The 20,575-nt window shown below is 48.1% G+C and overlaps 1 protein-coding gene across 1 annotated transcript in view; it reads left to right on the plus strand.

Moving 5' to 3' along the window:
- Window positions 1–20,575, plus strand: part of LOC140409107 (kinesin-like protein KIF24) — a 169,008-nt gene that overhangs the window by 28,455 nt on the left and 119,978 nt on the right. Inside the window, exon 3 of the mRNA XM_072497220.1 lies at window positions 1,945–2,134. Within this exon, the coding sequence (XP_072353321.1) occupies window positions 1,945–2,134 (190 nt within the window). The remainder of the gene's footprint in view (window positions 1–1,944; window positions 2,135–20,575) is intronic.

The raw sequence follows: 20,575 nt of genomic DNA on the forward strand, positions 1-20,575 counted from the left end.
ATGGTTAGCCTCCAGTGCAAACAGGGCATCTGTGACTTCACGAATGCACTTGTGGGCTATTGGTTGGGATGTGCCTCTAGTCCCCGCTCGAGCCCTGGAATGGTTCTGAGGTGTCAAAGGTCAGGGCTGCGGTGACCTTGCGGCCACCGGAAGTGGGTATCTTCCTCCTCTACGTGGTGCTAAATCCGCAAGGACATGGCACAGGTGCCGCAATGTCGCCTTGTTGGAGGTGAGCTTCCTGCGGCACATGCTGTCTATCATCTGTTCGAAGGACCAGTGATATCTGTGCACTTGGGCTGTCGCTGACCTCCCCCTCTGGGTCTCTCCCTGACCTAATGGGTGGCCATATCTTCATGTATGGAACGGGCCCCTGCACATGGGCCGCCGCCTTGAGCCTCCATCGACACTGCTGCTGCCGCCTTCTCTGGCCGCCTGGCCTGCCAATGCCACCACAAGGGCAGCTCCCGCGGGGTCCAAGATACCATCCTTCTCGTGTTATATCTGTAAGGCATGGAAGGAGGTGAGGGACTCAATCAGCTTCCAGGCCGGTACCCTCCAGTCCCCCCATAGCTCCCCCCCCCCCCCCCCACCACTCCTCACATCCCTTAACATCCCTCAGGGTGCCATTCAAATCGTCCTGCACCCATGCCCCCAGCCACTGCGGGAGTCACCAGGCACCGGACCCCCCTCGGATGCCGTTCCACCTGGTTACACTTTTATGTGGACCAGTACTGAACGGTGCCTGGCTGAGAACTCCCTGGGAAGGCCGTTAAATGCCGTTTGCCCGGTATATCCCGGGTGAGTAGGCCTTAATAGGTTTAAGGCCTACGCTTGATCATGCCAATTGAGGGTGGACTCCTGATCTCGACACCTCCTGGGACTTGAATAGATCCCGTGAGGCGTAGTGGCTGCCAGGAAGCATGCAAGAGGCTTCACTCGCCATCTAAAGACCACAGAGCACAATATGGCTGGTAGATCTAGGCCTATATCTTTAGTCATTTGGCGAGCTCTAGCTTTGAATGCCCTTATTGCCCCATTACCTCTCCCTGCTAGGAAACATACCTAGTCTGTACCCAAGCTGCCTTCTCTCTGAAGGCGTCCCAATGCACACTATTGTTTTACTTCCTGAGCTTTAATTCCAATCCACCTGAGCAGGTTCCTTTTCAAGGCCCTGAAATTTACCACCTTCCAGTTGGGTTTTTCATGTTTGGTTGTTCCTAGTCCTCTCCCATACAACTTAAATCTAATGATATAATGCACCTCCTAGTGTGGTAATAAGCTAAAACGACTAATAGCTAGGTTTGGGATTTGTGAAAAAGGCCGATTTGAAAAATTTTAACAGAAAATATTACCAATGGGAACAGCACTTGCGTTTGACTATTATTGTAGTGAAATGGAAGCTCCGAAACTGTACTAACCACAAAATACATAGATTTGATTGTACAGCTCTGGTAAGTTTGCTAGAAGTGCAGCAAAAGGAACAGGAAATCAAGTAGGACCCTGATGTATACTAGAACCTGAACCATTCCTCTCAAAAACAACCCTTGAGATAGCCAGATGAAGGTAATTCCATGGAATTTCTGGCACTTCCTTATCGCCAATGGAACACTATATTTTTCTGAGATATTCAAAACTATTAATACATACTTAAGATGAAGTGATTCAAACATTTTACCTACCATTCATGACAAGCAAAATTTCTAAAAAATTGTTCTTGAGATGTGGATGCAATAATTGGCCATTCCTGCTTAAATTGAGAATTGGTAGTGTGCTGTCTCCTACATGGTAGATCATTTTTAAGATTAGTAGATTGAGATTTTGATAGCACTGCTCATGTTCTTGGATTTACTCAAAGTGCTTTTTGAAGTGTAGTCACTGTTGTAATGTAGCTAATCACTTCTTTAGTTTCTGGTTATTATTTGCTCTTTATATTTTTATTCCTAGGTCTGTGAACCCTGGGAAAGAACAGTCATGGACAGAGATTGAAAAAATCCGTGTATGTGTCAGAAAGCGACCTCTGGGAGTACGAGAAATGCGACGTGGAGAAATTGATGTTGCAAAAGTGGAAGAAAAAAACTCCGTCCTAGTTCATGAAAAAAAGGAAGCAGTTGATTTGAAGCAATATCTCCAACAAGTAGGATTTCTTATTTCCCTTTCTTAATTTTAAATGTTGGCCAGTGAATACCTCTTTGGGAGTAGTTTCATTTATCTAGGGGAGAAAAACAGCAACAGTTCAGTTTATTAAAATAAGGATAATAGGTAGGCTACATGATGTTAGAAGGGTTGTATGATGAACCACCTGAATTGCAAAATGTGTTCTGATCTTAAAATATGATCCCCACACCTGCATTCTTCAGGATACTACTGATTGCACGCTCCCATAACATGTCTCATGGGCAAATATTTGTATATTTTCTGCTATCCCAGTTCTCACCAGCCTGTGTTTCATTTTTATTTTGACCATGGGAACATTATTCTGAGGAATTTGTTTTCACCAAGGAAATCTATTGAAACTTAGCCATGATGTTACTTTTTACATTGTTTTGCATTCTTGTGTTCACCTGGTTACCAAGGAATAACATTTATAGTAGAACAATGACAAATGAAATTATTTAATCATGTTCCATAGATTAATGTTATTGTCTAAAAGCAATATATGAAACATAATTGCTACCAACCTTGAGTGCTAGAAATCCGAGATCCCTGAAAATGATATTAGTATTTTGATTGGTTGATTTGATTTGATTTATTATTGTCACATGTATTAGTATACAGTGAAAAATATTGTTTCTTGCAAACTGTACAAACAATGCATACCATACATAGGGAAGGAAGGAGAGACTGAAGAATATAATGTTACAGTTATAGCAAGGTGTAGAGAAAAGATCAACTTAATACGGGGTAGGTGCATTCAAAAGTCTGATGGCAGTAGGGAAGAAGCTGTTCTTGAGTCGGTTGGTATGTGACCTTAAACTTTGGTATCTTTTTCCTGATGGAAGAAGGTGGAAGAGAGTATGTCCGGGTGCTTGGGGCCCTTAATTATGCTGGCTGCCTTTCCGAGGCAGCGGGAATTGTAGATAGAGTAAATGGATGGGAGGCTGATTTGCGTGATGGATTGGGCTACATTCACAATCCTTTGTAGTTTCCTGCGGTCTTGGGCAGAGCAGGATCCAAACCAAGCTGTGATACAACCAGAAAGAATGCTTTCTATGGTGCATCTGTAGAAGTTGGTGAGAGTTGTAGGTGACATGCCAAATTTCCTTAGTCTTCTGAGAAAGTAGAGTCATTGGTGGGCTTTCTTAACTATAGTGTCGGCATGGGGGACCAGGAGAGGTTGTTGGTGATCTGGACACCTAAAAACTTGAAGCTCTTGACCCTTTCTACTTCGTTCCCATTGATGTAGACAGAGGCATGTTCTCCACTACGCTTCCTGAAGTCGATGACAATCTCCTTCGTTTTGTTGACATTGAGGGAGAGATTATTGTTGTCGCACCAGTTCACCAGATTCTCTATCTCATTCCTGTACTCTGTCTCGTCATTGTTTGAAATCCAACCCACTACTGTGGTGTCATCAGCAAATTTGAAAATCGAGTTGGAGGGGAATTTGGCCACACAGTCATAGGTGTATAAGGAATATAGTTGGGGGCTGAGGACACAGCCTTGTGGGGCACCGGTGTTGAGGATGATCGTGGAGAAGGTGTTGTTGCCTATCCTTACTGATTGTGGCCTGTGGGTTAGGAAGTTCAGGATCCAGTTGCAGAGGGAGGAGCCGAGGCCAATGCCATGGAGTTTGGAGATGAGTTTCGTAGGAATAATGGTGTTGAAGGCTGAGCTGTAGTCGATAAATAGGAGTCTGACATAGGTGTCTTTGTTTTCTCGGTGATCCAGAGTAGAGTGCAGGCCCATGGAGATGGCGTCTGCTGTGGACCTATTGCAGCGGTAGTGGATCAAGCCAATCCGGGAGGCTGGAGTTGATTTGTGCCATGACTAACCTTTCTGTCACCAATAAGCTGGCTCAAAAGGTTTATTCTCAATTGTTACCCGTACCCAATCCTGCAAGGCAGTTGGTGAAACATAGATGACTTCTATGCGCAAATCTAGTCACTGAAATTTAGTTCATAGCATTTCACAGGGAGATGACATATCCCACTTAAAAGGTCAGGGGGAAATCACTGTGAATCAGACCCTGAAGCAAACGGGGAGAAGCGGGAAGCAGTTCAGGATCACTGTGAAACAAACTAGGAGGAGTCTGAAATAGTTCAGGATCATTGTGAAGCAGACCAGGAGGAGTCTGAAGCAGTTCAGGATCGCTGTAAAGCAAGTGGGGAGAAGTGGGAAATAGTTCAGGATCACTGTGAAGCAGACCAGGAGGAGCCTGAAGCAGTTCAGGATCACTGTAAAGCAAGTGGGGAGAAGTGGGAAATAGTTCAGGATCACTGTGAAGCAGACCAGGAGGAGCCTGAAGCAGTTCAGGATCACTGTAAAGCAAGTGGGGAGAAGTGGGAAATAGTTCAGGATCACTGTGAAGCAGACCAGGAGGAGCCTGAAGCAGTTCAGGATCACTGTGAAGCAGACCAGGAGGAGCCTGAAGCAGTTCAGGATCACTGTGAAGCAGACCAGGAGGAGTCTGAAGCAGTTCAGGATCACTGTACAGTAGGTGGGGACGATGTGCAGAAAACCCGGATAATTGTATATTAGACTGGGAGGAGTGTGCAGCAGGTCAAAATTGCTGAAGTGAGAGAGAAAATCAAATGAAATTGCAACAGAACAGGAAAATTGTGTGATTATAGGCTGGTGAGTATTGTGGCTTTCCTTTCTCCAAAGTTAAGATGTTAATTTACAAAAATTCATATTTTTAGTTTGATAAAAGTTGCGTATTTCAGTTAACCTCTCGATATGTAAGTGAAAACAGTAGAAGAGGAGTAGCTATAATAATTTTTATTTGTGTCACAGGTAGGCTTACATTAACACTACAATGCAGTGAGTGTGAAAATCTCCTAGTCGCCACGCTACTCTCTGAACTCCTGGGATGCAAATTCTGTTCCATGTGGGACTCCAGAACATTTCTTGTGTCCTGGATAACCACATGTGCAGGATCCGTGGTCAACTGCAGCTGCTCAGGCTCTGGGCTTTGTAGTTTGTGCTGTAATGATGCTTACCTGCGAGTTTGAGAGCTTCGCAGATAACATGTTTATAGATGTGGTTATTCCGCAGCTTAAGAGAATGCAGGGAGGGGACTTACGGTGGCGGCCATGGAGTAGGAGGTCACACATTTGGTAGCTCCCGTTCGTGACGGACCCTCTGCACTTTCTCCCCGATTTATTTCGAAATCGGGAGTGGATGGGACAGTGAGGAGGAATCTCACACAAGTATTTGGAGACGTAGACCAGAAGTGATCATATAAGAAGGAAAAATCAAACAGAGAAGGCATGTGTAAAACGCACAGCACAGAAAAACATGTCAGAGGTGCAGGGTACTGGCTCAGCGGCCCAGTGGTCAACGGAGCAGCTGGTGAAATTTATTCAGAAGGATTTCGCCAAGCAAAAGGAGGAAGGTCTAGATCTGATCAAGGCATCGATAGACCGGGTGGAGCAGGGTCTGGAAGCCCAAGGTTGGGCGATCCAGAAGGTTGAGGAGAAGGTGGTCGAGCACGAGGAACACCGTACTGAGCTGGAGTTACAGGTGGGGCTGATGAGAGATCAGCATAAAAGGCTGCAGGAGAAGGTGGAGGTGCTGGATAACAGGTCCCGTCGACAGAACTTGAGGATTGTCGGCCTCCCTAAGGGTTGCGAGGGACGTAAGAGCCTATGTGGCAAATATGCTTGAAGTTAATGGGTGAGGGCGCATTTGCTCAACCCTTGGAAGTGGATAGAGCGCACAGAACACTTGCGAGGAGGCCGCGTGTGAACGAGCCACCGAGGGCGATGGTGGCGTGAATGCACCGGTTCTTGGATAAGGAACAGATTTTGCAGTGGGCCAAGCAGACATGGAGCTGCATGTGGGAGAACAGCATGCTGCGCATCTACCAGGACCTGGGTGCGGATCTGGCCAAAAGAAGAACGGGATTCAACCGAGTAAAATCGGCCCTTTTCAAGAAGAATGTGAAGTTTGGGCTGCTATATTCAGCTCGTTTATGGGTCACGTTTGAAGATCAGGAACTCTATTTTGAGTCACCGGACGAAGCGATGGACTTTATTAAAAGTAAAGGGCTGGTAGGTGACTGAGGACACTGAACTCTTGGGACGGATAATGCTGTATCGATTTTGTTGGAGTTATTCTCACTTTTGAACTGTATGTGAAATGTTTTTTATATTGATTCTTGGGCTGTTGCTCAGTTTTGTAAGTTAACCTGGTGCTGGTGGGGGAAGGATGGATGGATCTTCTTTGTCTTTTCTTTGTGTTTGCTTGGAACTGTGTTTTTTGAATATGTATGTCTGAGCAGGGGAGGGGGGAACAATAGTGGGTAGAATGTTTGGCGCCATGGGGGGGGGTGCTACCAGGCTAGCTGGGCGGGCTAGCTCACGGAAGCGCAGTGGGGGGGTGAACAGATGATGAGTTTGCTAAATGGGGTTGGAATTGTTGTGCTGTTAATGGCGGGGGGGGCGGGGAATTGCTCTGCTAACAGGGGAGGGATTGTTGCTGGGAGACAAATGGGAGATCGAGGACGGAGGGTGCCAAAGTGCGGGCCTGCGGGGGCGCAGGGTGCGAGCTGTAAGCTGGCCTAAGCAGGGTGATGGTTGATTGGCAGGGGGTGGGGGGGCGCGAGATGCCTCTCGGTCAGGCTGATCACATGGAACGTTAGAGGGCTGAATGGGCCGGTTAAGAGGGTTCGCGTGTTCGCGCATTTGATGGGATTGAAGGTGGGCATGGCAATGCTATAGGAGACACACCTGAGAATAACAGATCAGACCAGATTGAGGAAGGGGTGGGTCGGGCAGGAATTTCACTCGGGGTTGGACTCTAAGACTAAGGGGATTGCGATCCTGATTAATAAACGGGCGTCATTTGAGGTGGGGAAAATATTTGCGGTTATGGTGGGCAGGTATATCATGGTCAGCGGGAAGCTGGAGGGGACACCTGTGGTGCACGTGAATGTCTATGCACCAAAATGGGATGATGCAGAGTTTATAAAACGGGTGTTCGGGAATATCCCGGACCTGGACTCGCACAAGCTGATCATGTGGGGGGGGGGGGGGGGGAGACGGGACTTTAGTACGGTCAATGATCCAAGGTTGGACCGGTCGACTCAAAGACAGGGAGGTGCCAGCAATGGCGAAGGAACTAAAGGGGTTCATGGAGCAGGTGGGTGGGGTAGACCCATGGAGGTTTGGTCGGCCAAGAGCGAAAGAGCTTTCTTTCTTTTTGCATGTATCAAGTATACTTCCGGATCAATTAAAAAAATCCTGAACAGGGCTCCACTGGCAGGGGTGGTTGATACAGAGTATTTGGCGATTGCTTTGTCGGACCATGCCCCACATTGGGTGGATTTACAGGTGTGCAAGGAGGGGGGCCAGCGATTGCAATGGAGATTGGATGTAGGACTGTTAGTGGACGAGGGCACGGGCGTGTGAGGGAGTCCATCCAGAGATATCTGGAAATAAACGACACGGGGGAAGTCTCGGCAGCAATGGTTTGGGAAGCGCTGAAGGCAGTGGTTAGAGGGGAGCTAATATCGATACAGGCCCACAGGAGGAAGGTGGAGAGAGCAGAGATAGATAGGTTGATTGGGGAAATACTCCAGGTAGACAGGAGATACGCAGAGGCCCCGGAGGCAGGGTTATTGAAGGAGCGACGGAAGCTACAGATGGAGTTTGGTCTGTTGTCTACGGGGAAGGGGGTGGAGCAGCTGAGGAAGGCGAGGGGGGCGATATATGAGTATGGAGAGAAAGCCAGCAGGATGCTTGCACACCAGCTAAGGTAAAGTGAAGGACAGAGCTGGGAACACGGTCTTGGACCCAGCAGGGGTGTACAGGGCGTTTAAGGAGTTTTACAGCTAAAAGAACGGAGCAGCAGATGGGAGAACAGCGTGATACGCATCTACCAGGACCTGGGTGCGGAGCTGGCCAAGAGGCATGCTGGATTCAACAGGGTGAAGGCGACTCTCTTCAACAAGGGCGTGAAATTTGCGATGCTACACCCAGCGAGGCTATGGGTCACGTACAAGGAACGACATCACTATTTTGAGACTCCGGACGAGGCGTGATCATTCGTCAAGCAAGAAAAGCTGGACTCGAATTAAAGGACAGTTAAGCTTTGGTGGAATACGCCGGTGGGGCTGGGTAACACAGTACCGTTTCTAATATGAAGATTGTATACAATGTTGGGTACGTGTAAGGGCTGTGGTGGTGGCTGGAGGGTGCAGTGTTTTCGGCAAAGTTGAGATACGGAGGAGGGAGGGGGCCCTGTACTTAGTGCGATTTTTGGGGAAGTTGGAGCCTTGGTTCAACAAGTGTCTCCTCACGGGGCAATGTTAGTGTTTTCTGTTTATTTTTCGTTTCGTATTACTATTTACTCACTGGGGCTGCAGAGGTAGTTTAATTGGTTTATTCATGTGGGGAGAGGGGTCCGGACAATGAGGCGACAGTCTGATCGGCAGGGGCGGGAGCTGCCGGGGTCAGCCTGGGTCAGCTGACTCTCGGGAGCGAAGTGGGGGGTGAGCAAGTGCTCAGCAGGTGCTTGGCGGGGGTTTTTGGGTTGTGGGGCTGTTGGGGGGGGGGGGGGGATGCTGCTTTGCTGACAGAGGAGGTATCAATTTCGGGGTTCCAATTGAGGGGCGGGGCGGTGGCTCCCTGTGGTTGGCCAAAAAAGGGCGATGGGTAGTCGGCAGGGATGGGGGGGGGAGGGGGGAGGGAGGGGGGGCAGGGTTAGTCCCCCCGTCCAAGCTGGTCACGTGGAATGTGAGGGGTTTCAATGGGCCGGTCAAAAGAGCGCGTGTGTTCGCCCATCTAAAGGGGTTAAAGGCAGACGTAGCAATGCTTCAGGAGACACATTTAAAGCTCGCAGATCATACGAGATTGATAAAGGGATGGGTAGGCCAGGTGTTCCATTCAGGGCTAGATTCAAAGACCAGGGGGGTAGCAATTCTGATCAGTAAGCGTGTGGCATTCGAGGCTGGGAGAATTGTGGCAGATAAGGGGGGCAGGTATGTAATGGTGAGTGGAAAGTGGGAGGGGGTCCGGGTGGTGTTTGTGAACGTCTACGCTCCGAATTGGGATGATGTGGAATTTATGAGACGCATGCGAGGCAAATTCCTGGACTTCGAGTCACACAATCTGATCATGGGGGGAGACTTTAACACAGTCATTGACCCCAAGCTGGATCGGTCGAAGTCCAGGACCAGGAAGCGACCGGCAGTGGCGAAAGAACTGAAGGGTTTTATGGAGCAGATCCCTGGTGGATCCCTGGAGATTCGCGCGGCTGAGAGTAAAGGAGTTCTCTTTTTTTCTCCCACGTTCATAAGGTTTATTCCCGCATAGACGTCTTTGTCTTGAGCAGGGCGTTAATCCCAAAGGTGGCGGGGACAGAATACTCAGCAATTACAGTCTCGGACCATGCCCCGCACTGGGTGGACCTGCGGCTTAATGAGGAGAGAGGGCAGCGCCCTCTCTGGAGACTGGATGTGGGGCTGCTGGCAGACGAAGGTGTTTGCGGGCGGATTAGCAGGAACATCCAGGATTACCTGGAAACAAACGATACGGGTGAGGTAGCAGCGGCAATGGTCTGGGAGGCTCTGAAGGCAGTTGTCAGAGGGGAGCTCATCTCAATTCGATCCCATAGGGAAAAGAAAGAAAGAGCGGAGATGGAGAGACGGTGGAGGAGATATTCCGAGTGGACAGGAGATATGCGGAGGCCCCCCAGGCGGGGCAACTGAGGGTGTGGCGGAGTCTGCAGGCAGAGTTTGATCTGCTGACCACAGGGAAAGCAGTAGCTGATGCACTATCAATTAAGACGAGACGAGAGTAGAGAGTAATTGAGGCTTTATTACACAGAGATGTGTAGCCTCCTACAGCTGCTGCCGAAATGGCTGCAGTTCGGACAGCACACACATTTATACTCCACCTACTTGGCGGAGCTAGCAGGCAGTGATCTACCCCCGTACCTGTAGTACAGGGGCCTTACCGTAATTCCCTCGTATGCAGTGCAGTATATACAATATAATACAATAGTGGTGACTACCACATTCACCCCCTGTTAAAAATGAGTCCAGCGGTGTGGTGGAAAACTATTTACTTACAGGTTGTCATTAAAATTTCAGAGAAGGTTACAAATTTAGACAGTCGGGCGCCTTGATCCGTCATTCAGAGTGCCGCAGTGCTGGTGGCGAATCAGGCTTCGGCTCTGTTGTCGGTGACTCCGGGAGCGTGTCGACATCCTCTTCATCCCCGGGTGGGACCAAGGGGAGGACGGATTGTTCTGGAGCGGGGGCTGTGGTGGGGTGTGCTGGGGGAAGGGAGGGTGGCGCAGGGGCAGAGGTGGGTGTGTGTGGGGACCCAGCTGGTGCCAAGTCCCTGAGGGAGACTGTGTCTTGGCGGCCGTCGGGGTACGCTACGTAGGCGTACTGCGGGTTTGCGTGGAGTAGCTGTACCTTCTCAACCAACGGGTCCGCCTTGTGGAGCCGCACGTGCTTGCGGAGGAGAACGGGTCCTGGAGCTGCCAGCCACGTTGGGAGCGAAACCCTGTAGGTGGACTTCCTGGGGAAGGCAAAGAGACGTTCGTGTGGAGTTTCGTTAGTCGCCGTGCACAGGAGCGACCGAATGGAGTGAAGTGCGTTGGGGAGGACCTCCTGCCAGCGGGAGGCCGGGAGATTTCTGAACCGTAGGGCCAGCTGGACGGCCTTCCAGAGCGACCCATTCTCCCGCTCCACCTGCCCGTTTCCCTGGGAGTTGTAGCTGGTCGTCCTGCTCGAGGCAAAGCCCCTGTTGAGCAGGTACTGGCGCACCTCATCGCTCATAAATGAGGATCCCCGGTCGCTGTGGGCATAGGTGGGGAAACCGAATAGAGAGAAGATGGTGTTGAGGGCTTCTTTTCGACAGAGGAGTGCCGAATTTCGGAGGCATGGAGGGTGCGGGAAAAGAATGCCACGGGCCTACCTGCCTGGTTGAGGGTGGCGGCCAGAGCGACGTCAGATGCATTGCTCTCGACTTGGAAGGGGAGCGTCTCGTCGACCGTGTGCATCGCGGCCGTGGCGATGTCGGCCTTGATACGGTTGAAGGCCTAGTGAGCCTCGGCCGTCAGTGGGAAACCGGTGGAGTGGATGAGTGGGCGGGCCTTGTCCGCATAGTTCGGGACCCACTGGGCGTAGTAGGAAAAGAACCCCAGGCATCGTTTGAGGGCCTTGGGGCAGTGGGGAAGGGGGAGATCCATGAGGGGGTGCATGTGATCGGGGTCGTGCCCGAGAACCCCGTTCAGAACCACATAGCCTAGGATGGCTAATCGGTTCGTGCTGAACACACTTCTCCTTGTTGTAGGTTAGGTTGAGGAGTTTGGCGGTGTGGAGAAATTTGGAAAGGTTAGCGTCGTGGTCCTGCTGGTCGTGGCCGCAGATGGTGACGTTATCCAGGTATGGGAAAGTGGCCCGCAGTCCTTACCGGTCAACCATTCGGTCCATCTCCCGTTGGAAGACCGAGACCCCGTTAGTGACGTTGAAGGGAACCTAAGGAAATGGTAAAGGCGGCCGTCCGCTTCAAACGCGGTGTACGGGCGGTCCGCCTTGCGAATGGGGAGCTGGTGGTAGGCAGATTTCAGGTCCACTATCGAGAAGACCCGGTACTGTGCAATCTGATTGACCATATCAGATATGCGTGGGAGGGGGTACGCGTCGAGCTGCGTGTACCGATTGATGGTCTGACTGTCGTCAATGACCATCCTGTTTTCCTCCCCCGTTTTCACCACTACCACTTGGGCTCACCAGGAGCTGTTGCTGGCCTCGATGATACCTTCCCAGTGCCAGTGACTGATGGAAATGAGGCTATGACAGGTGAGGACCTTGAGAGGATTGTTATCACCAAGGAGATAGTGATGGGCAAGCTAATGGGGCTAAAGGTAGACAAGTCTCCTGGACCTGATGGAATGCATCCCAGAGTGCTAAAAGAGATGGCTAGGGAAATTGCAAATGCACTAGTGATAATTTACCAAAATTCACTAAACTCTGGGGTGGTCCCGGCGGATTGGAAATCAGCAAACGTGACACCACTGTTTAAAAAAGGAGGTAGGCAGAAAGCGGGTAATTATAGGCCAGTGAGCTTAACTTCGTAGTAGGGAAGATGCTGGAATCTATCATCAAGGAAGAAATAGCGAGGCATCTGGATGGAAATTGTCCCATTGGACAGACGCAGCATGGGTCCATAAAGGGCAGGTCGTGCCTAACTAATTTAGTGGAATTTTTTGAGGACATTAACAGTGCGGTAGATAACGGGGAGCCAATGGATGTGGTATATCTGGATTTCCAGAAAGCCTTTGACAAGGTGCCACACAAAAGGGTGTTGCGTAAGATAAAGATGCATGGCATTAAGGGGAAAGTAGTAGCATGGATAGAGGATTGGTTAATTAATAGAAAGCAAAGAGTGGGGATTAATGGGTGTTTCTCTGGTTGGCAATCAGTAGCTAGTGGTGTCCCTCAGGGATCAGTGTTGGGCCCACAACTGTTCACAATTTACATAGATGATTTGGAGTTGGGGACCAAGGGCAATGTGTCCAAGTTTGCAGACGACACTAAGATAAGTGGTAAAGCAAAAAGTGCAGAGGATACTGGAAGTCTGCAGAGGGATTTGGATAGGCTAAGTGAATGGGCTAGGGTCTGGCAGATGGAATACAATGTTGACAAATGTGAGGTTATCCATTTTGGTAGGAATAACAGCAAAAGGGATTATTATTTAAATGATAAAATATTAAAACATGCTGCTGTGCAGAGAGACCTGGGTGTGCTAGTGCATGAGTCGCAAAATGTTGGTTTTCAGGTGCAACAGGTGATTAAGAAGGCAAATGGAATTTTGTCCTTCATTGCTAGAGGGATGGAGTTTAAGACTAGGGAGGTTCTGCTGCAATTGTATAAGGTGTTAATGAGGCCACACCTGGAGTATTGTGTTCCGTTTTGGTCTCCTTACTTGAGAAAGGACGTACTGGCACTGGAGGGTGTGCAGAGGAGATTCACTAGGTTAATCCCAGAGCTGAAGGGGTTGGATTACGAGGAGAGGTTGAGTAGACTGGGACTGTACTCGTTTGAATTTAGAAGGATGAAGGGGGATCTTATAGAAACATATAAGATTATGAAGGGAATAGATAGGATAGATGCGGGCAGGTTGTTTCCACTGGCGGGTGAAAGCAGAACTAGGGGGCATAGCCTCAAAATAAGGGGAAGTAGATTTAGGACTGAGTTTAGGAGGAACTTCTTCACCCAAAGGGTTGTGAAGCTATGGAATTCCTTGCCCAGTGAAGCAGTAGAGGCTCATTCATTAAATGTTTTTAAGATAAAGATAGATAGTTTTTTGAAGAATAAAGGGATTAAGGGTTATGGTGTTCGGGTCGGAAAGTGGAGCTGAGTCCACAAAAGATCAGCCATGATCTCATTGAATGGTGGAGCAGGCTCGAGGGGCCAGATGGCCTACTCCTGCTCCTAGTTCTTATGTTCTTATGTTCCCGCAGCAGCCGCTGGACCTCAGACCTGATGAAGGTCTTGCCCTGGGCGCTGTACCGTCTGCTCCTGGTGGCGACGGGTTTGCAATCCGGGGTGAGATTTGCAAATCGAGAAGGCGGGTCGACTTTGAGGGTCGTGAGGCCGCATACAGTAAGGGGTGGTAGGGGCCCGCCAAATTTCAGGGTTAGGCTCTGGAGATTGCACTGGAAGTCCAGGCCGAGTAGCAAGGCAGCGCAGAGGTTGAGGAGGACGTAGAGCAGCAGCTGTAGGAGGCCACACATCTGTGTAATAAATTGATGCACTATCAATTACAACGAGACGAGAGTAGAGAGTAATCAAGGCTTTATTACACAGATGTGTGGCCTCCTACCGCTGCTGCCGAAATAGCTGCAGTTCGGAGAGCACACCCAATTATACTCCGCCTACTGGGCGGAGCCAGCAGGCAGGGATCTACCCCCGTACCTGTAGTACAGGGGCCTTACCATAATACCCTCGTATGCAGTGCAGTATATACAATATAATACAGCAGTGGTGACTACCACAGTAGCACAGCTGAGGAAGGCAAGGGGGGCAGTCTATGAGTACGGGGAGAAAGCGAGTAGAATGCTGGCACACCAACTACGAAAGAGGGAGGCGGCCAGGGAAATCGGGGGAGTAAAGAATAAGGAGGGTAACATGGTCTTGGATCCAGGGGGGGTGAATGGAGTCTTTAAGGAGTTCTATAGTGAACTATACGAGTCGAAGCCTCCGACGGGAGCGGAAGGGATGAGGCAAATTTTGTACCAGTTGAGGTTTCCAAAGGTGGAAGAGGACCTGGTGTGTTCGATGTTTTAGTTGCTGTGATATGAAGAGTCTAAAGTTCCTTTTTCACCAACACACATTTATTTCATTCCAACAGACTTTGCACAAAACTCTAACTACACATCACCTGACAGAGGCCACCTGAAGCCCCTTTACATATCAGTGTCAATGAATGGATACTTAACATAAATGAGACAATTAATTGCAATGTCTCTTAACCCATTACTTAACAGTCTCCCCTTCCTTGGAGAAAAAAATAATAATTAGGTGAAAACAAAATTTCAAGTAACTCAAACACACATGATTTCCCCCCCCCCCACCCCGCTTTTTTTCAGTTTTTTTTTTGTTTGGACGAGAATTTTTTTAAAAACAGTCACAGAAACAAGCGCCCTTCATTAACAATATCCAAAAGTTTCTCTTTTCGTAAAACAGTCTGATAGTTGATAGCTACTGTCGACCCATTTAATTTTTGTTACTTCCCCTCTGTCCAACATCTTCTTCAAACTTGCGATGTCTATCCGTAACCTTTCATTGACATTTTTTGTAGAGTGCACATTTTCCCACAGGGATTTATTGTCAATGTGACAGTCAATAAGTATATTACCCAAATCCCCTAATCCCAAAATTTCTTATATAAAAGGCTACATCCACCGCCTCTACAAGGCTTTACGTCTCAGCAGCCAAAGTGCTTTTTACCACTCTCCTTATTTTCTTTGTTTCCCACACAAGCGGGCAACATTTACCATTGTTCCCCAAAAGGAAAATTATAAAACCTCCAGTGCTTGAAACCCCATCACATAAATTTGCATAGGACGCATCACTATAAACTGAGTTTCAAGTGCCTAAGGTCACCTAAACCCGGGAAATTCAAAACACACTCCTGCATTTTTAGTTTGTCCAACGCTTTATTTGCTCTTATTATGTCTTCCACTTTGGCATCATTCATTTTTGTACTCAACTCCAAGACATCAAAACTCACGTCCGGTCTAGTCTGTCTACCTAACCAGTTCAGTTGCCCAATTAAACTTCGCAGTTGCTCTTTTTCTATCTTTGAAACCATTGCGTCTTTTTGTGAAACTCGGCCATGACTATTTGCTATTGGGCTGATGCTTTCCAAATAAGATTGCTGACGTAAAGTTGCCCCAAACTTAGTCTGTCCAATTTCCAGTCCAATATATTTAAATGCACCGGAAGCCTGACTTCCAACCCTGAATTTGTTCCTCAAACCAGAAATTACAATAGCTTCAAAATCACTAGTCCCACCCCACAAAAAGTCATCGACATGCATCATAAAGATGCCAGAAAGATTTCCTTTATAGTGCCAGTAAAACATTGCAGGATCTGCTTTCAACTGGCAACAGCCTAACTTTAATAAAACTGACCTTACCGAAAAATACCAGACTCTAGATGCATCATTTAATCCATAAACACATTTGTTCAACTTCCAGAGTACCCCTTCTGCGTTAGCTGCTTCTTTAGGAGGATGGAGAAAAATGTCTCACTGGAGCTGATGCCCCTGCAAAAAGGCAGCTTTTATATCTATAGATTTGCATTCCCATGCCTTTGTGGCTAATAGAGCCAAGAAGATCTTTAAAATAACCTTTCCTGCTGTAGGTGAATTTACCCTTAAATCCAGTTCTTCTAAGTTTTCTTCAAATCCCCTTGCCACAAGTCTGGCCTTTGCCTTATAAGTTCCATCCGGAAGAACCTTTTCCATGCAAATCCATCTGTGGGACAGAGCTCTTTGTCCCCTATCCGGTACTTCCGTGTATACCCCAAATTCACTCCAACTATGCTGTTTAGCATCTTTGATAACTTTTTCATCTAATTTATTTGAAGCCACCAAAATCTCACGTGCATGTGGGCTTCTACTCCTATTAGTATTCGTAGTCTTACTCATGATCTGAGATCTTGATAAACTACGTCCACTCTCCTGCCTGGTATCTCGTTCTGTACTGCTACTGCTTGATCTTTCCTTTCTGCTGTGGGATGCCCTTTCAATATTTCTCAACCTTTTCCTGCGGACCTGTTCACTAATGCAGCAGGGGCATGGGAACCTGGATTGTAGTTTTAGGGTAAGGGAGAATGAGAGTATAGAGGTCAGGAGCACAGATTTGACGTCGCAGGAGGGGGCCAGTGTTCAGGTAGGTGGTTTGAAGTGTGCCTACTTCAATGCCAGGAGTATACAAAATAAGTTAGGGGAACTGGCAGCATGGGTTGGTACCTGGGACTTCGATGTTGTGGCCATTTCGGAGACATGGATAGAGCAGGGACAGGAATGGATGTTGCAGGTTCCGGGGTTTAGGTGTTTTAGTAAGCTCAGAGAAGGAGGCAAAAGAGGGGGAGGTGTGGCGCTGCTAGTCAAGAGCAGTATTACGGTGGCGGAGAGGATGCTAGATGGGGACGCATCTTCCGAGGTAGTATGGGCTGAGGTTAGAAACAGGAAAGGAGAGGTCACCCTGTTGGGAGTTTTCTATAGGCCTCCAAATAGTTCTAGGGATGTAGAGGAAAGGGTGGCGAGGATGATCCTGGATAAGAGCTAAAGTAACAGGGTAGTTATTATGGGAGACTTTAACTTTCCAAATATTGACTGGAAAAGATATAGTTCGAGTACATTAGATGGGTCGTTTTTTGTACAGTGTGCAGGAGGGTTTCCTGACACAATATGTTGACAGGCCAACAAGAGGCGAGGCTACGTTGGATTTGGTTTTGGGTAATGAACCAGGCCAGGTGTTGGATTTGGAGGTAGGAGAGCACTTTGGGGACAGTGACCACAATTCGGTGACGTTTACGTTAATGATGGAATGGGGTAAGTATACACCGCAGGGCAAGAGTTATAGCTGGGGGAAGGGCAATTATGATGCCATTAGACGTGACTTGGGGGGATAGGGTGGAGAAGTAGGCTGCAAGTGTTGGGCACACTGGATAAGTGGAGCTTGTCCAAGGATCAGCTACTGCGTGTTCTTGATAAGTATGTACCAGTCAGGCAGGGAGGAAGGCGTAGAGCGAGGGAACCGTGGTTTACCAAAGAAGTGGAATCTCTTGTTAAGAGGAAGAAGGAGGCCTATGTGAAGATGAGGTGTGAAGTTTCAGTTGGGGCGATGGATAGTTACAAGGTAGCGAGGAAGGATCTAAAGAGAGAGCTAAGACGAGCAAGGAGGGGACATGAGAAGTATTTGGCAGGTAGGATCAAGGAAAACCCAAAAGCTTTCTATAGGTATGTCAGGAATAAGCGAATGACTAGGGAAAGAGTAGGACCAGTCAAGGACAGGGATGGGAAGTTGTGTGTGGAGTCTGAAGAGATAGGCGAGATACTAAATGAATATTTTTCGTCAGTATTCACTCAGGAAAAAGATAATGTTGTGGAGGAGAATGCTGAGACCCAGGCTATTAGAATAGATGGCATTGAGGTACGTAGGGAAGAGGTGTTGGCAATTCTGGACAGGCTGAAAATAGATAAGTCCCCAGGGCCTGATGGGATTTATCCTAGGATTCTCTGGGAGGCCAGGGAAGAGATTGCTGGACCTTTGGCTTTGATTTTTATGTCATCATTGGCTACAGGAATAGTGCCAGAGGACTGGAGGACAGCAAATGTGGTCCCTTTGTTCAAAAAGGGGAGCAGAGACAATCCCGGCAACTATAGACCGGTGAGCCTCACGTCTGTAGTGGGTAAAGTCTTGGAGGGGATTATAAGAGACAAGATTTATAATCATCTAGATAGGAATAATATGATCAGGGATACTCAGCATGGCTTTGTGAAGGGTAGGTCATGCCTCACAAACCTTATCGAGTTCTTCGAGAAGGTGACTGAACAGGTAGACGAGGGTAGAGCAGTTGATGTGGTGTATATGGATTTCAGTAAAGCGTTTGATAAGGTTCCCCACGGTAGGCTATTGCAGAAAATATGGAGGCTGGGGATTGAGGGTGATTTAGAGATGTGGATCAGAAATTGGCTAGCTGAAAGAAGACAGAGGGTGGTGGTTGATGGGAAATGTTCAGAATGGAGTTCAGTTACAAGTGGTGTACCACAAGGATCTGTTCTCGGGCCGTTGCTGTTTGTCATTTTTATCAATGACCTAGAGGAAGGCGCAGAAGGGTGGGTGAGTAAATTTGCAGACGACACTAAAGTCGGTGGTGTTGTCGACAGTGTGGAAGGATGTAGCAGGTTACAGAGGGATATAGATAAGCTGCAGAGCTGGGCTGAGAGGTGGCAAATGGAGTTTAATGTAGAGAAGTGTGAGATGATTGACTTTGGAAGGAATAACAGGAATGCGGAATATTTGGCTAATGGTAAAGTTCTTGGAAGTGTGGATGAACAGAGGGATCTAGGTGTCCATGTACATAGATCCCTGAAAGTTGCCACCCAGGTTGATAGGGTTGTGAAGAAGGCCGATGGAGTGTTGGCCTTTATTGGTAGAGGGATTGAGTTCCGGAGTCAGGAGGTCATGTTGCAGCTGTACAAAACTCTGGTTCGGCCGCATTTGGAGTATTGCGTACAGTTCTGGTCACCGCATTATAGGAAGGACGTGGATGCTTTGGAGCGGGTGCAGAGGAGATTTACCAGGATGTTGCCTGGTATGGAGGGAAAATCTTATGAGGAAAGGCTGATGGACTTGAGGTTGTTTTCGTTGGAGAGAAGGTGGTTAAGAGGAGACTTAATAGAGGCATACAAAATGATCAGGGGATTAGATAGGGTGGACAGTGAGAGCCTTCTCCCGCGGATGGAAATGGCTGGCACGAGGGGACATAGCTTTAAACTGAGGGGTAATAGATATAGGACAGAGGTCAGAGGTAGGTTCTTTACGCAAAGAGTAGCGAGGCCGTGGAATGCCCTACCTGCAACAGTAGTGAATTTGCCAACATTGAGGGCATTTAAAAGTTTATTGGATAAACATATGGATGATCAGGGCATAGTGTAGGTTAGATGGCTTTTGTTTTGGTGCAACATCGTGGGCCGAAGGGCCTGTACTGCGCTGTATCGTTCTATGTTCTATGTTCTATCCGATGTACTCTCTGAACTAGGGCAGCACGGTAGCATTGTGGATAGCACAATTGCTTCACAGCTCCAGGGTCCCAGGTTCGATGCCGGCTTGGGTCACTGTCTGTGCGGAGTCTGCACATCCTCCCCGTGCCTGCGTGGGTTTCCTCCGGGTGCTCCGGTTTCCTCCCACAGTCCAAAGATGTGCAGGTTAGGTGGATTGGCCATGATAAAATTGCCCTTAGTGTCCAAAATTGCCCTTAGTGTTGGGTGGGGTTACTGGGTTATGGGGATAGGGTTAAGGTGTTGACCCTGGGTAGGGTGCTCCTTCCAAGAGCCGGTGCAGACTCGATGGGCCGAATGGCCTCCTTCTGCACTGTAAATTCTATGATAATCTATGAACTGGCACTGCGTTCTGTGCCCTCCATTTTTGAACTTTGTTTTCCCAATCCATTGTCTTGACTCCTTTCCCTGAATGCTGTACATTCAACCAATGTTTATACTTTCCAGTGGCCTTCCCTGCTCTACTAATAACAGTTGCATCCTTCCATTGACTAGACCCTTCAGGCAAGTATATCACTTTTGTACCAACTTTTGGCAGTTGCCCTTTCGGAAAAATGGCCTGTTCTAATTCATCAGAAGTGTTGTGTTCCTCTACAGAAACCCTGTCTATATCAGTTAACTGGTCCTCATAGTTCTGTAACACATGCGTACCAGATGACTCTGGTTCCTCGTCATGTCTGTCTGCTCGGTCTAAATTTGAAAATTTGTAATCTGTACCCATTATCCTTGATGAATGTACCCTAACAGTTTGATTACCATGTTGCAAAATAATTGTTTTGCCATCTATGCCTATGATCTTCCCTGGGCCTTTCCATTCATTAGAATTGTCTCTCTTATAGACAATTGCCTCCTTGCTGAAAAACGGCATCTGATGGCCGCACGTTATGTCTTAAAGCTCTGCGAATTCATTCAGAGATTTCTGCTTCCAAAAAAGCTTTTCTACTGCTATGTAATGCATTTAAATGTTCAGCAAAACCAGAGCTAATTGTAGTCCCCTCCCAAGCTGGAGGCTGGTCATCCAAAATGGACGGAATTTTAGGATTTCTACCAAACACTAATTGATGAGGACTATAGCCCCCAACCATCTGCAATGAATTCTT

Source organism: Scyliorhinus torazame, chromosome 3 (genome assembly GCF_047496885.1).
Source record: "Scyliorhinus torazame isolate Kashiwa2021f chromosome 3, sScyTor2.1, whole genome shotgun sequence".
In the NCBI taxonomy this organism is placed as follows: domain Eukaryota; kingdom Metazoa; phylum Chordata; class Chondrichthyes; order Carcharhiniformes; family Scyliorhinidae; genus Scyliorhinus; species Scyliorhinus torazame.